At 36.5% G+C, this 15,481-nt stretch overlaps 4 protein-coding genes across 5 annotated transcripts; 1 reads left to right on the top strand and 3 right to left on the bottom strand.

Annotated features, from left to right (window-relative positions):
• Positions 1-125: 125 nt before the first annotated feature.
• Positions 126-7,915, bottom strand: LOC109854243. The gene is made up of 4 exons (XM_020427128.1): positions 7,826-7,915; positions 7,379-7,746; positions 5,641-7,047; positions 126-5,497 (listed from the first exon to the last, which is right to left on the bottom strand). The coding sequence occupies exons 2-4, from the start codon at positions 7,730-7,732 to the stop codon at positions 4,358-4,360; spliced, it is 2,901 nt and encodes a 966-aa protein (XP_020282717.1). The 5' UTR covers positions 7,733-7,746; positions 7,826-7,915; the 3' UTR covers positions 126-4,357.
• LOC109854245 (1,2-dihydroxy-3-keto-5-methylthiopentene dioxygenase) lies at positions 7,878-8,933 on the top strand. Its single transcript, XM_020427132.1, has 4 exons — positions 7,878-8,097; positions 8,221-8,340; positions 8,443-8,622; positions 8,784-8,933. The coding sequence occupies exons 1-4, from the start codon at positions 7,975-7,977 to the stop codon at positions 8,919-8,921; spliced, it is 561 nt and encodes a 186-aa protein (XP_020282721.1). The 5' UTR covers positions 7,878-7,974; the 3' UTR covers positions 8,922-8,933.
• Positions 8,934-9,930: 997 nt separating this feature from the next.
• On the bottom strand, positions 9,931-12,736 carry LOC109854244 (ribonucleoside-diphosphate reductase subunit M2 B-like). 2 transcript variants are annotated; one of them, XM_020427130.1, is made up of 7 exons: positions 12,171-12,736; positions 11,638-11,697; positions 11,264-11,458; positions 10,895-11,136; positions 10,504-10,732; positions 10,218-10,436; positions 9,931-10,119 (listed from the first exon to the last, which is right to left on the bottom strand). In XM_020427130.1, exons 1-7 carry the CDS (start codon positions 12,240-12,242, stop codon positions 9,952-9,954), a joined length of 1,185 nt encoding a protein of 394 aa, XP_020282719.1. In that variant the 5' UTR covers positions 12,243-12,736; the 3' UTR covers positions 9,931-9,951. The 2 variants fall into 2 exon arrangements, with proteins under 2 accessions (XP_020282719.1, XP_020282720.1); XM_020427131.1 differs by lacking the exon at positions 12,171-12,736 and adding an exon at positions 11,809-11,952.
• A 451-nt stretch (positions 12,737-13,187) lies between these two features.
• Positions 13,188-15,456, bottom strand: LOC109854278 (ribonucleoside-diphosphate reductase subunit M2 B-like). The gene is made up of 7 exons (XM_020427185.1): positions 15,126-15,456; positions 14,965-15,024; positions 14,711-14,890; positions 14,281-14,528; positions 13,921-14,149; positions 13,621-13,839; positions 13,188-13,520 (listed from the first exon to the last, which is right to left on the bottom strand). Exons 1-7 carry the CDS (start codon positions 15,195-15,197, stop codon positions 13,350-13,352), a joined length of 1,179 nt encoding a protein of 392 aa, XP_020282774.1. The 5' UTR covers positions 15,198-15,456; the 3' UTR covers positions 13,188-13,349.
• Between the last annotated feature and the right edge of the window lie 25 nt (positions 15,457-15,481).

The following is a 15,481-nucleotide window of genomic DNA, read 5'->3' as shown; positions in this document are numbered from 1 at the left end:
ACACACACACACACACACACACACACACACACACACACACACACACACACACACACACACACACACACACACATTCATACACTATGTAGTGTATTTAAAAACTTTGTGAAACGTTTGTGATTGTACGACAAGTAGTGAACAACGTTTGTAATTGTTCTCGTGTGATAAAAAAAAACTCATTATCGGACGTTTAAATATCGCTACTCTCGATGAAGGAATATCGTCGTTAGACACTGCGTGCACGTTAATTCTTGTGGATGCAAGATTCTTTTTTTTTCTTTTTTCAAGCTCATCTTAGATTTGAGAGAAACCGAGTTATCTGTCGTCACCGGCGAGTGAATTTGCACGTTTGTCGAAACATAGGAGCTTCTTCGCTGTCGAAATGTTCGAGCAAACTTATTGAAGAAAAGAAAGATCTGCATCCTCAAGGATTAAAACGAAAAATTGTTCACGAATGTTGTGTTCTTCAATTTCAGCGCAAAAAAAAAAAAAAAAACAAAAATCACTTCGCTACCGCGACGACGTGTATATGACACAAATTTGACTGTCACGCAATTTTCTTCCGGCTAGTCGATATTATTATGACGATAAAAACACTCTGATGCATCGTTCGAATCGCGTATACGCGCGATACTGTTTTCCAATTTGCGAAAGAAAATTTATATTGCATAAGAATTTATAAAATCGGATAAAGCAACAAAAACCGAACTGATGTACAGTATTTCTACAATTGGTTATAGTTAGATCGATATCTAATAGATTTATATTGGAAATAGGTATCGTTCGTATACTTTGAATATGTGTATGCGTGTGCGCGCGTGTGTGTATGTGTAACGTCGAATAACGCAAAAACGTTGTCGGTGCACTTCTTCTCGAACGGTGTTCTCTCTTTTCCGAGCGTTAGAAAATAAAAGAGAGTAATATACACACGAGGCGCCGGAAACTGCGGTCGCGAGTTATCTCGCGGTTCGCGGCGCAAAAGAACGAAGGCTAAAAAACTAGAAGACGTTTTTATATACAAACACCACTATTTTGTCACAATCTCGTGGAAAAATTTCTTAGTCTTGCTGTGATCCCGTAGTTGTAATTCAGCACCTTTTGTATATCGAGTAACAATAATCGGAGCCATCCATCGGCTTCGACCGAAGGGCCTCTTTGTAAAAAGCCGTTTTTATCGTCTATCATATTTCTTGCGTTTTTCGCTCTATTTTATACACACACGTACACACACACACATACACTGTGAAGTCTGGATCACAAAGGACGCACAAGGCCATCGTCCACCGCTAGGTAGCTCCCCAAGTATTTCATATACTTGAAAAATCTATTTATATATTTGTATGAGAAAAGATATAGAAGCGAGCGAGCAAGCGAGCTGTTGTGTTGTGACGTGTGTTTTTCGCGCGACCAACTCTCAATATGTATTGCGATATTTTTCTAAAAACGCAACAGGCGGCGTCTGATTTTCGCGCGCCGCGAAAATTACGACAAAGGTCGAATTTTGACGATATTACAAAACGAAAAAAACAAAAAAAAAATCCATTTTTATCCGGGGAGCTACGGTTGGCGGACGAGAGAGCGTCGAGAAGAAGAAATTTTAGAAATATCGCGCCATGTCTGGAGTCGGCCAGCATATCATGTACACGTAAGAAGAGTTGAGATTTTTTGTTTTTTCTTTCTTTTCTTCATTTCGCTTATCTTTTCCTATTACCGCCCTTCTATCGAGAAAAAATTAAAAGAGAAACAAATTTTGAGATAAAAAAAAAAAGGGAATGCACCACATGTTGTATATCGTGACGATTCTCACGCAGTTTTAGGAGACATTGCGCGCATTCGTTGCTACGTCTCCTCGGAGACACGCACACAATATTTGCAATTTCACAATTGGAGAAAAGAAAAAGAGAACAAAAACAAAAATTAAAAAATATAAAATAAAAATTAAAAAAAAACAGAGCAAGGAAAACACCACGATTTATAGATATGTGTATATCGGCCTTTCAGTACTACTACCTGCGTATCTGATATATTGAGTACGAAATATGTTATATATTTTTTACAATGTGGAAAAATCTGTAAATATATATTATATAGCGAGTCAAAGTATATATAATAAAAGGTCATTATATATCTTGAAACTCCGAGGAGAGAGACGAGGTATATCTCAGCGTGATTATCTCTTATATATATAAATAAATAAATATATATATATATATATATATATATATACACATATATATATATATATATACACACGAGAAAGAAAAAAATGTGCATTACGTAATAGACCAAGTGTGTTGTAGTTTTGTTTTTCTTCTGCATCCGCGCGCGCGCGCGCGCGCTTTGTGCAAAGTGCTCTGTTTTGTTACAATTATTATACAGGATCACGTGGGCGGACAAAACACTGAGATGCTGGAATTTCTTACGAATCCGTTTGCCTTTCCACTTCGAGAGAGATCCTATAATTGCCGTTTTCGGCTTTCGCTCATTTTTGTTTTTGTTTTTTCTGCGACTGTGAAAAGAAAACAATTTTTTATTCGCGCTAAGTAATTGTTATCTTAAAATAATTTTGTTGACGAGAATTATTATTAGTAATTAATGTATTTCTTTTTCTCATAGAGATGATATTTAAATAAGCGCGTGTGTGAACGAGATACCCGCGTTCACGGCTCTTATAGAGATGTATTTGAAGTACCAGCATGAGGATATCTAGTCATGAACTGATGAATCGAGGCACTTGTAAATCGCAACTTCACATTTGCGTCTACTTGCGGATACTTGGAGCAGAGAGCGACCGATCGCGATTTCTTTTTCTTTCTCCTTATCTCTAGTTTATTTTATTACCCGAATAATGCAATTTTGTTTTGTAACTTTTAAAACGCGACGTGTTTTTTCTCTCCTCGCTCTTTGCCGAAAGTACATCCGAGAGAGCAACACACCCGAAAGTTCTGTGTGTCCATTTGATGTATAAAAGAAAAATTCCAAAAATTTAGGGATTTTAATTCGTAAAAAAAAAAAAGATTTTTAAAATAAAATATAATCGAGAGTTTATAGACTGATGCACAATTTTTTCTTTGTCCGCAATTTTTTTCCATTTTCTTATTTACTAACCATTGTACAATGGCATTTGGCACTATCGCACAAATATAGCGCTAAAGGTTTTTGAAGTCAATAGTTTGATACAGATTTGTACACGATCCTCTGCGACAAATAATAATAATAATAATAATAAACAAAAAAAAAGGAACCGTTTGGGTTTGTAGCTTCTAAGTGAATTCAGACATAAATATGTATATTTGTAATATTTTCACATTTTGACGAGTTTTGTTTCCAATCGCAATTTAGTCGTGTTGAAACTTAATTATTTATACGTATTATTTATAAATTATAACAAGAAAAAAAATCACCGATTGATGTCTATTACTCTTAAAAAAAAAAAAAACGTACGCAGCATAATATAAAGTTGTAAAGAAGAAAAAAAAACTCGAAGACCTTAGAGGTGAGACTAATGGTGTAATTTTGTTTGTACGATAATGAAAAAAAAAAAAACAAAAAAAAACCTAACGTTTGTGATTAAGAAAGAAAAGACTCTGTTAAGGTAAAACGCTCGCATAAAATACATTTCAAATAAAAATCCTTTTATATTTCATTTCGCATTTCTTGTACGTGTGTTTTATTATACTACTGAAATTACGTCAATAACACACCCGTTACGTGTGCCCGCACTACGTTGCATACGTGTTACATAATCGGCATAAATGACTTGACATTCACCAGAAAGAGATCCACAGGGTTATTTTTATATATCTGCAGTTGTTTAAAGAATATTCTCTGTGTTTTTCGTACGTGCAGTTGTTGCATTTATGCCGATTAGTCGGTGCGCAAAGTTTCAGCCGGGTTTTTCCTCCCCACAGCAACTACACAGAAACAAATTGAAATCAAATCCATTATCACACACAGGATTTTGTGGTTTTCACACTCGGACTCGAATATTGTTACCATCTGCCTTTTCACTTCCGTTCATCTTTAATTCCGCGTTCTCTCTCTTCTTCTCGTGATATATTAAAATTAATATTATTTAATAATACTGTTAACAATTTAGTATATTGGTACGAAAATATAAATTAATTTGACTTGAAAATTCAGTTCTGGTTTTCTATCGCCTAAGATATTTTGGAATTTTCTGAAGTCACTCAAGTTTTTAGGTAAAAAAAAGAAAACATTACTGCGAAGTGCTTTATTTCAAATATAGAAACACACAAAAAGCCCCGTGTGCTTCGATGGAAAACTCTTGTGACATCAGTCTTTTTTTTCGAGCAAAATTATTGCGAAAAAGTGACGAGATAGAAATACTCTACGCTTAATCGCAGCTTATATTCTCTTTTCGTTCTTTTTGTTGTTGAATAATGAAATCCGCTATCCAATTGGCGGAAATTTGATTTTTCGCGACAGGAATAGCGATGCATCTGCACACGAAGGTGTACGCATCGATCATGCCGCGGATTTTCTCGGATTCATCTGATTCTTCGTCCGAATTGCTGCCTTCGCGCGGGTTGTCCGGTATCGGATTGTCGCATTTGACGAGAAACACATCGATCCAGTTCTCGATCTCTTCCAAATAAGCTTGTTTATTCAAGTCAAATTGGTCGACATCGATGTTCTTGACGCGTACGAGCAGAGACTTGTACGTCTCGCAGTAGGATGTGTTCTTGACCGCCGTTTTCAGAGAAAACATTGTCCTTATAAGGACGCGACGAATTACTTTAAGGTCGATGTTCCCAATGTTCGTGAGTTGCGAGCAGTATTGCACGATTGCCTGCAGCAACGTGACGAGCGAATCCTCGGGAAATACACGATCGCACGTCAAGGCGAGACGCGCCGCGTCGGCGGCGATGCGCGTCACATTTTCGAACGCGTCCAATTCGTCCGCCCAACCGAACGCGAACCAGAACACGGTGGTAAGCTGAAGCGCGAAGACTTCAAACTCCTTCGTGCTACCGTGCAGCATCATGTGACGTATGAAAGCCTCACGATCGAGCCGGAAAGACTTTGTGTAGTCGCGCAGTGCGGGTTCCGTACTTAATCGACGATACACGGCGAGACAGCGTCTCTCGTAATTCTGAATTACGTCCATTACGTGGCCATTGAGTTCGCGATCAATCGGTTCCACACTGCTATCGATTTCGTTCATCACTTGCCGCCTTTCGTTCTCAGTCAGCGCATCTGGCATGACAAGTAAAATATGTAATGTGCGCCTCATAAGTAACTTTATATTGTTTACCGGTCCCCTCGAGTAAGACGGATTGCATTGTCTGATCAATGATAGCCTTTTGATTAGCGCTTTGTACAGCAACGCGTAATCTGTCCTGGATGAGTAACGTTGTTCTTTTATAACGTTGTGCACGTACGTTGTCACGAAGAGAAGATTGCTCCATTCGTAGGAGCTTTTTAACAGATAGGGTATGAAAACGTCGTTTATCAGATCGTCTAGATGAGTCAACTGCGAAATAAGAATATTACGAATGAAACAAATAAATTAAAAAAAAAAAAAGAATATTTATAAATTACAAAAAATAACAAATTTTACTCAAATAATAAATTTCAATAAAAAATTGTCACAATACACGTCTACAATATTATTACCTGCGAGTCTACTATGACTTCGATGAACTTTCCGAACTTCTTAGCGGACCAATTAGAATTTTCAAGACAAACTGTCCTCATGATGGACGTAAGCAAATTGCTTTGATCGCCGTTCTTACTATACTTGATCTTGTACGACTCGAACAACGGCCGCAGCAGCAGTATGTCACGGGGCGCGAATATGATGTGCTCGTAGCAACCCGTCGCGATCCTCACCAGAGTGGTCACCACCGCTTTCGCGTTGAGCAACGTGAAAATCAAAAGTGTACGCAGACTTTGAGCATCGTGTACGAACTCGTTGCGCGCTATGAATTTTTCGAATATCTCCTGATTGTACAGACGCTCTAAAACATTGTTGTCAAAGTGCTGCATGACGTATGTCGTTACAGTGGAGATCATTTTCGGCAAGTCCTGCTGCAGTATTATCCTCAATACCGATGTGTAAGCTTGATACTTCTCGTTCTCGGTGTATGAACATCCAAACACGTGATTAAGATATTCGAACAAAATATTGTAATCATGTCCTTTCAACAACTGCGTCCTCTCGGCGATGAAGTCCAGTGTGGACTGGTTCCAGTCCTTGTAGCGCTTCAGCAATTCCTTCATATTCTCGTGTCTGCCGTTGTCGATGCCGTGACAGATTTCGTCGATACTCAGACAGAACGTATCCGAGTTCGAGCCTATGAGTTGCCGCAGGCACTGGCGCAGTTGTTCGTTCTGCGTCAGAAACTCGTCGCCCTTCATAAATTCCATGAAATAGTAACACTCGATGGCAACGGCACGCTGCAGCAAAATCGCGCTGTATTCCGTATCGTAGATATCCGCCCATTCCATATACTCGTTGCAATCTACTCTCTTCATCTCCCTGAGCAACAAGTTGACCAGTTCTAGATCCAACATTGTTACGATGGGTTTCACCTCGTCGGCAGAGAGCGCGTGATAATATCTCTGGGAGTTATTGAGATCGCCATATGTGAGTTTGTGCAATTTCTTCACCTGAGCTTTGTCAGAATCTTCCAGAGAAATTAGTGTCTTCCAATGCATGCACAACTGCGTATTACGAAGAATGCGCTTCAACAAATGTCCGTGTTGCTTGTATTTCGTTCTTTTCTTAACGGACTCGGATGAACAAGCAAACTCGCTAATTTGATCTAGAATGGTGTAAAAAGTCGATACTAATTGATTTGTACATTCCGTCACATTCTTTTGTGACACTGTGCCCAAATGAAGCTTCAAACATGTAAAGTATATTGTATTGGCCAAGTTGAAAAGTAGATTAACATCTCGCGTGCTTTCTAGCTCAGTCACACACCTGACCGCTATCTCTAGCACCTCGACACATAGATCCAAAGGCATGTGTTGCAGCGATTCACATAATATCTCTTCGCACTTTAAACTCCATATTATCTGTGGAAATTATGATAATGTAAATAACATAAGAGAAAAAAAATAGTGAGTAACATTATTATCATTTAAAAATTGTTTCTAGTTCCTTTAGACAAAAGTTTCAAATACCACATCAGGTGGAATTAGGTACTACTTGTACACATACAAGTTTAATTAGTTTAATGTTTATTAATTTATGTTATGACCTGATTCTATAATTTTTGCACACTTGGCTCGCAATTGCCATCTAATTTTTGCTTTTGTGATTGTGTATGTCAAACAATCTTTATTTATTTTCTTATTCTAACAGATCATAAGACTTTGATTAATGTTCTAATTACTGATAAATTACCTGTATAAAGACATACAGCGATAAAGCTGGACAAACACCAACCAAGTGGCCAACTTCTGGATCCTCCATCAGTAGTTCTTGCGAAGAAAAGTTAGTGTTTAACAAAATGTAGTAGTAACATTGAATAACGTCTTGGTTATCAATAATGGTAGATTTTTCTGCTTCATTTGTGTCCTTTGGTATCAGCTCTAATTCATAAACTATATCAACAACAGCCTGTACTAGATCGTCAATATGATCTGAAGTCTCTGTTGTTGTTCTGAATAAGAGATATTTCAGTGGACCATACTCTTGTTCTTTCTTCAGTAAGAGCGTTTGCATTCTCCGAGGAAATTCATCATAATTATTTATCATCTTGAGTAGGGGAACTTAATGAGAGAAATGACAATCAATATAATCTTAAATGTAACAAGACATACAACACACAGTACGTGAAATGATAAGTACCTTAGTATATATATGACACCGAGAAAAATACCGGCGTGTTGTTAATCTTGAAACTGGTTACGTCAGAGCAGCTGATTAATTGTAAGACGCACAAGCTTTCTGTCTCTCGTTGTTTGGGTGCGTAAATTCGATTTGTTTTTCGAGCGACGATGGTGCGCGCCTGGTACATGGACACTAGCGATGACGATCAACGACTGGAACACCACAGACAACCGCCGGTATTCGTATCCCTGGATAACCTATTCGCAGCAACGGGCGTGGAATACTTTAAGGTTAGAAAGAACAAAGTTGTTGTCGCAACATCTGTACAAACATTTCTATTTACCTTTGGTTTTAACGAGTTTTCACATATTTATTTTCTCGTATCTAATTTTCTTGTTCTCTAACTTTTGCAGATAAACCACCTTAATTACGAGACGGATAACACTTTGAAAGAACTGCGCGAAAAGCGCGGTTACACGTACGAAGATGAAATTACGTGTTCCAAACAGTGTCTGCCGAATTACGAGGAAAAGGTATGTAAAATTTTAAACATCTCTCTATTGAGTTTTTTTTTTCATATAAATTGCGTTCTATATAATTCTTTCCAAATTCTACGCACGTGATATCGTGTTCAGTTGAAAAACTTTTTCACTGAACATCTGCACACCGACGAAGAGATACGTTTGGTTCTGGATGGATCCGGCTACTTTGACGTGCGAGACAAGGACGATCAATGGATTCGCATCGAAGTGACAGCCGGCGATTTAATAATCATACCAAGTGGAATCTATCATCGTTTCACTTTGGATATTAATGTAAACACTTGCAAATAAGTTCTCTTTCCACAATTTTTGGCATATTTTTCCTTTGTAAAATAAGAACCTGTGCAAAATAAGTTTTCTTTTTCTCAAAGTGTCTAGCATCTTCAATTTCTTTTTTAATTTCTCTACTAATTTTTGAAATTTTGTTTGTTTAGAATTACATAAAAGCAAAGAGATACTTCGTTGGAGAACCAGTTTGGCTGCCGTACAACAGACCAGCTGATAACATGGAATGCCGGAAACAATATCTTGAACAATTGCAGAAAGGTTTTAAAATGCCTATTGTCGGATAATCCCACATTTGTGTTATCTTTGAACTTCCATAAAACTATATTTTTGATATAATATATATATTCGTACAATATTATGCATTAAATGTACCTTTATACTAGCATTTACAAATGTAACAGAACTGCATATGCAATTCTTTGTTAATACATGAAAAAAACCAAGTACAAAAGAACGAAAATACGCATTTCTCTTAACTATTGTTCTTGCGCAACGTATATATTATTTAAAAATCTTTAGCATCTTCAAAAATCAGAGAAAACTGTTCCATTTGCAGGATTCAGTTTATTGTTTTAATTATAATAATGTATAGAAAGTGTTGTATACAATATACAAAAAAGTTTGTTCTTTTCACTGGGAGTGTTATTTACAAAAATTTATATATAACAGCATGTACGACGAAAACTTTTTTTTTTTTTTTTTTTTTAAATCATATCGTCACACGACTAAATAGGGATTATATATGTCAAACTCTGCATTCGAAGTAAAATAATTTAATACAATGATAAAATCAATCAATCAAATTGTAAAACGATACTTTTCGCAAGAGCAACAAAATTATATCGCAATTATTTAATAAATTAGACATTTTTTTTATGCAGTAATATAAATCTGTTACTAATTAAAGCAAGCTCGTCAAAAGCTCATCTGACAATTCGACGGCATCGATATAAAATCGATACAAAAAGTAATCGCTAACCTGCAGCTTTTCGCGAATTTACACAAATTATCTGTTATCTTACAAATATTTTTCTCTTGTACGTACATTTGTATTATACATTTTTAAAGCTTTTTAATACAAAACGTTTTTACAGAAAACACTTGATATGCAAATTTTGTTTTTCTTGAGAAATATGCGCAACGTACATCAGAGGCTCTCTTGACTCGATTTTTTCGAGATCGAGCAATTATTCTCTTCGAGTCAACTATTGACTCCGCACTTTGGCACTTAGTAACCAATCAAATTTGTTGCAGAGATGATGAAAATTAGTCCTTACCTCTACACAATACATCTTTATATCAAGATATTACACGCTAAAAACTTGCGCCGAACCCCACACTTGTTGTGTCGTTGTTCTTCTGAGAATCTTCCTCTACAACTCCGAACTTCTTGTATTCGCCCACTTTCTTTTCAAAGAAATTTGTTTTGCCCTCCAGAGAGATGAAATCCATGAATGAGAACGGATTCTTCGAATTATAAATCTGACAAAAATTTGACAACACAAAGCAGTCATGAATCGTTTAAGTCAATAAAATGCGAGAGAAATGTTTCGATTAAGAAATTCAAAATTTTTAATTACTTTTTCGTATCCTAACGCAACAAACAATCTGTCTGCGACAAATTCGATGTAAGTGCACATGAGTTCAGAATTCATTCCTATCAGGCTAACCGGTAACGCTTCTGTCAAAAATTCCTTTTCGATCACCACAGCATCCATTATAATCTGTTTCACGCGTTCGAACGACGGCTTTTGAACTATGTGTTTGAACATTAGACACGCGAAATCACAATGCAATCCCTAAAAAATAATATACATAATTGATATTATTATTATAGATTTATAGAGATAATTTATAGATACTAACTTCATCTCGCGAGATGAGTTCATTGCTGAAAGTAAGGCCTGGCATAACCCCTCGCTTCTTTAACCAAAAGATCGCGGCAAAACTGCCGCTGAAGAAGATTCCCTCGACCGCTGCGAATGCGAGTACACGTTCGGGAAACGTTGCGCTCTCGTGATGGATCCATTGTAACGCCCAATTAGCTTTTTTCTTCACGCAAGGGAGAGTTTCGATCGCGTTAAACAAGAAATCTCTGCAAAAAAAAAAACGTATCGATTGCATTCTCAGAGAATGAAAATAAATTACAACAGCGTAGCTATACAAAAAAAAAACAAAAAAAAAAAAAAAAAAGCTAGAGCACGTAGCTTTGTACGTAAAACAATAAACGCGAAAGGTTTATATCAGTTGTACTCACTTTTCTCTCGGATCTGTAATATATGTTTCAATGAGTAAAGAATACATTTCAGAATGGACAGTCTCTATAGTGGCCTGAAAGATATAAAAGAAATAGGCCTCAGGCAATTTTACCTCCTGGCAGAATCTCTCAATTAAATTTTCATTAACAATCCCGTCAGAAGCAGCAAAGAATGCTAATACATGGGAGATAAAATGTCTTTCATTGGCAGTGAGCTTTTCTTCCCAATCCTTTTTGTCCACCTGCAAATGATTCAGGATACAATTGTTACTTGGCTTTTTGAAGGAACATTGCTTGTGTGCTGTGTTTTCAGTTTTATTTTATATTTTTGAGTTTAAATATTTTGTTTATATATAGAAGTTAATTAACCTTGTGCAAAGGCACTTCTTCAACAGTCCAGAATGAGGCCACTGCTTTGTTGTACATGTCCCAAACATCAGGATATTGAATAGGAAAGATGTCATCTTCCCGATACGAATCCTCTTGAAGAAGAGGTTCTATTTGTGGATCGAACTTCAATAATGAATCCTCCTCTGTCAGCTGTATCTTTTGTACAGCTTTTGCCTTGGAAAAAAATATGATTCTTTAATAAGAATTCTATACATATATATAAAATACAAAAACATAAATGTATATAAAAGTTTACTTGGAATGTATCTACAATGAAACAAACAAAAATATATGACATATAATATAGAAGTAAAATATATTATTTACATATAGCAGAAAGAATTACCACTTACAGTTTTTAATCCATAATCTTGAGTTATAGTTGGTGATATGCATGATTTCTTTGGTGATGTCTGCAAAAACAAGACATTGTATTAGCACTTCAATGAAGCAAGTTTCAAATTTAACCTAGAAGACAGACAGCAATAAAAAAAATTCCAGTGTTACAAGGTAATTGCGTTTACCACTTTATTATTCATCCTAGATTACTGGTAACATTGAATATAACAATAACACCGAGTATAAAATCGCAAGAATTACATTCTGATGAAATATTTCGATCATTCTAAGCAACTTAGGTTCTATATGTGAATACATATAGACTTAGTAGTTCTATTGCCATCTTCTCATTCAAACAATTTCGTATCGCTGCGCGAGTAAAATCCGACAATAATTTTGTGAAAAAAAACGAAAGAAAAAAAGGAAAAAAGTGAGATGATGATTGCGCGTTGAGTTTATATCTTACCAATATATAGAAATATCCTATGAAGGAAGAAGAAACACTGTTTAAAAATAAGTTCGAAGTAAAAATGAATATAAAACTTACGTGCAAGGACACGTCCTCAAGATGTTTGCGGACACTACCAATGTTTTCTTTCGTAGATTCATGCAAAGCCATAGTTATCGAGATAATTTCTGCAAATTTACCTCACTATTTTAAACAAGGCGAACGTTCAGAACCAACAGACGACGTTGACGATGACACAACACGATGAGATTTAACGACATTCGAGGAAACGAACCGGTTGCTAACCCAGCACCTTTACGCGGGTAAAATTATCTCGATCGCGTCTCATTGGTCGCTGCTGCCGATATTTCGCGCCCAAATCGGCGCCTACCAATCAGCTGATCGCGTTTTGCCGCCAATTCTCGCTGGTTGTCATAATTTTCGTCTTTTTTGGTTTTCGCGCGCGAGTTCTCGTCGCGAATATTTCTGAAAGAATTTTTCAAGACCAGAAACAAACAAGATTTTGCCGGAAAATCATTTTTGCTAAGCTCGACAGTCTCGGCAGTTTCCCGCGCGATTTGCGAGATTGCGCGACAAAGAATATTACCTGGTATAATTACCTGCGGGAGCTTTCCGGCTACGTACACAGGCGACACTGTGCAACACAGTGTCCATTAGTGTGAGAAAGAGCATATCAGTGTGTCTCACTCACACTAATGAACACAATGTTGCACAGTGTATGTAACTGAAAAGCTCCCTATGACAATACCGAACTATCGCGTACGTGTTCCAGCTCTCGAGCGCCGCGTATCGCCAACCAGAGACTCCGGAAAGCTAAAACACCCAAGAAAAATACATAGAATGGCGTATGGATATAGCTTAAACCGCTGAGCCAATATTGCACCAAACCAAACCGACGATCACATGTAGCATGACTTTTTTTAATTGCTACCTTTATACACTTGATGTTTGTGCTTATATTTATTATGTCTACGTACTAATGAATTTCTTCACACGCTTCTTTTGATCCTTTTATATTTTTGCTGGTGTTACTTTCTTTAGAATTACTAAAATAATTTTTTATAAAAATTTATTTCATACATATATATATGACAATTTAAATAAAACTATCAAACACTTGACGATTACATCAACAAAAAATAATCGCTAACCTGTAGCTTTTCGCGAATTCAATACTTTCTTCTTAACAATAGTTGTACACTACTTGAGAGAGAGATGTAACAATACATATTCTCTTATTCAATATAACTTTATACGCTAAAAATTCACGCCAAACACCACACCAGCCGACTGAATGTTCTTTTTCTGAGAATCTTCCTCGGCAACACCGAACTTTTTGTACTCGGTTATTTTCTTCTCAAAGACATTTGTTGCAACCTCACGGGAAGTAACGTTCATAAATGGGAACGGATTCTCCGAGTTGTAAACCTAAACAATTTACAAATGTCGCAATAAGAAAATTATATTGCGTGAACAGACCACGAAAAGTTTTCGTGTTGTAAAATAACAATAAAATTTCATCTCTTACTTTTGCATATCCCAACGCAATGAACAGTCTGTCTGCGACACATTCGATGTATTTACACACGAGTTCAGAATTCATTCCTATTAGATTAACCGGTAACGCTTCTGTCAAGAATTCCTTTTCGATAACCACGGCATCCTGTATTATCTGTTTCACGCGCTCGAATGACGGTTTTTGGACGATATGTTTGAACATTAGGCACGCGAAGTCGCAAAGTAACTCCTAAGAAAGAAATGGTGCAAATTTACTGAACACACAAACTAAATATTTCAATAAATACAGATAAAAGCAATATACACTAACTTTATCTCGTGAAATGAGATCATTACTGAAAGTGAGGCCCGGCATAACCCCTTGCTTCTTCAGCCAGAACATCGCGGCAAAACTGCTACTTAAAAAAATCCCTTTGACCGCTGCAAGCGCGACTACACGTTCGGGAAAGTTCGGGCCCTCGTGATCGATCCATTTTAACGTAAAATTAATCTTTTTCTTCATGGAAGGAAGAGTCTTTATGGCAGTGAACAACGAAACCCTAAAAATAACAAAGCAAATATATTATTAAAATCAAAATAGTTTCAACAGTAAAAATATACACAAACACGTTATATCACACATTGAAGTAAATGAAATCGAAAGCCAATGACAAATGTTTGTTGTACTAACTTTTCTTTAGGGTCAGATGTGCATGTTTTTAGATGCAAACTGTACATTATAGAATGAACACCCTCTATAGTATTCTGAAAGATATAGAAAGACCGTGCTTCAGGCAGTTTGATGTCCTGACTGAATCTCTCAATTACAGTTTTATTAATGCTTCCATTAGAAACGGCACAAAATGCCAATACATTTAAAATAAAATGTTTCTGATTGTCATCGAGCTTCTCTTCCCAGTCCTTCTTGTCTTTCTCAGTCTATAACAATTCAAAACACATTGTTATGTAGATACAAAAGATATTTATTGAGCTCTCTAGTATATTAATTTTTATTTCCAAACTTTACTTTTGTAATTATTTTATTAGCTTTGACCTTGTGGTCTTTAAAAACCATTTTGTTAACAAGAAACATGTGTTTAATCTTGCAAAGAGATACCTACTTCTACTTCTTGTACAGTCCAAAAGGTGGCCTCTACTTTCTTGTACATGTCCCAAATGTCGGGATAGTGAATGGGAAAAATTACAAAGCGATTTGCACCTCCATCAAGAAGTGGTTCCAACTGTGGATCAAACTCTGAGTCTTCTTTTTCTTTTAGCTGTAGTTTTTGTACAACTTTTGTCTTGAAAAATTAAAAACATAGTTTTTAAACACTATTACATATAAACACATAAATAAATATACTTGCATGCTTACAGTTTTTAATCCATGATCTGGAGTTACATTTGGTGATATACATGATTTCTTTGGTGAAGTCTGCAAAAAAAATAACAGAAATGTACTGTCACGTTAATATTCTAAGAAAGAAAAAAAAACATTAATGTAGTAAATTCGGAAAAAAAGTAAATGCATCTTACGCGCAACGATACATCCTCGAGATGTTTGCGGACGGTACCGAGGTTTTCTTTGACAGATTCGTGCAATGCCATGGTTGCCGAGATATTTCCAGCAACTTTACGTCACTATTGTAGACGAGACAAACGTTCAAAACGACTGAGACGTTAACAATGACACAACGCGATCAGTTTTAAAATTACTTTCGAGGAAACGAGAAGGCGGTCACCACGGTACATACTAATACAAGCATTTTGCGCGGGAACGCAGGTAAGTTTTAAGCCTGTTCTACAATAAGTCGTATGTCGCTGTCGGATGTCGGGCGCATGCGTATTGAGCTGGCGCGTGTCATCGAAAGCTGTCGTAAGTCGAGTGTCGC

Source organism: Pseudomyrmex gracilis, unplaced genomic scaffold (genome assembly GCF_002006095.1).
Source record: "Pseudomyrmex gracilis isolate BER0280 unplaced genomic scaffold, ASM200609v1 scaffold_62, whole genome shotgun sequence".
In the NCBI taxonomy this organism is placed as follows: Eukaryota; Metazoa; Arthropoda; class Insecta; order Hymenoptera; family Formicidae; genus Pseudomyrmex; species Pseudomyrmex gracilis.
Note: the sequence above shows the minus strand (reverse complement) of the source record. Positions and strands in the feature narration are given on the sequence as shown.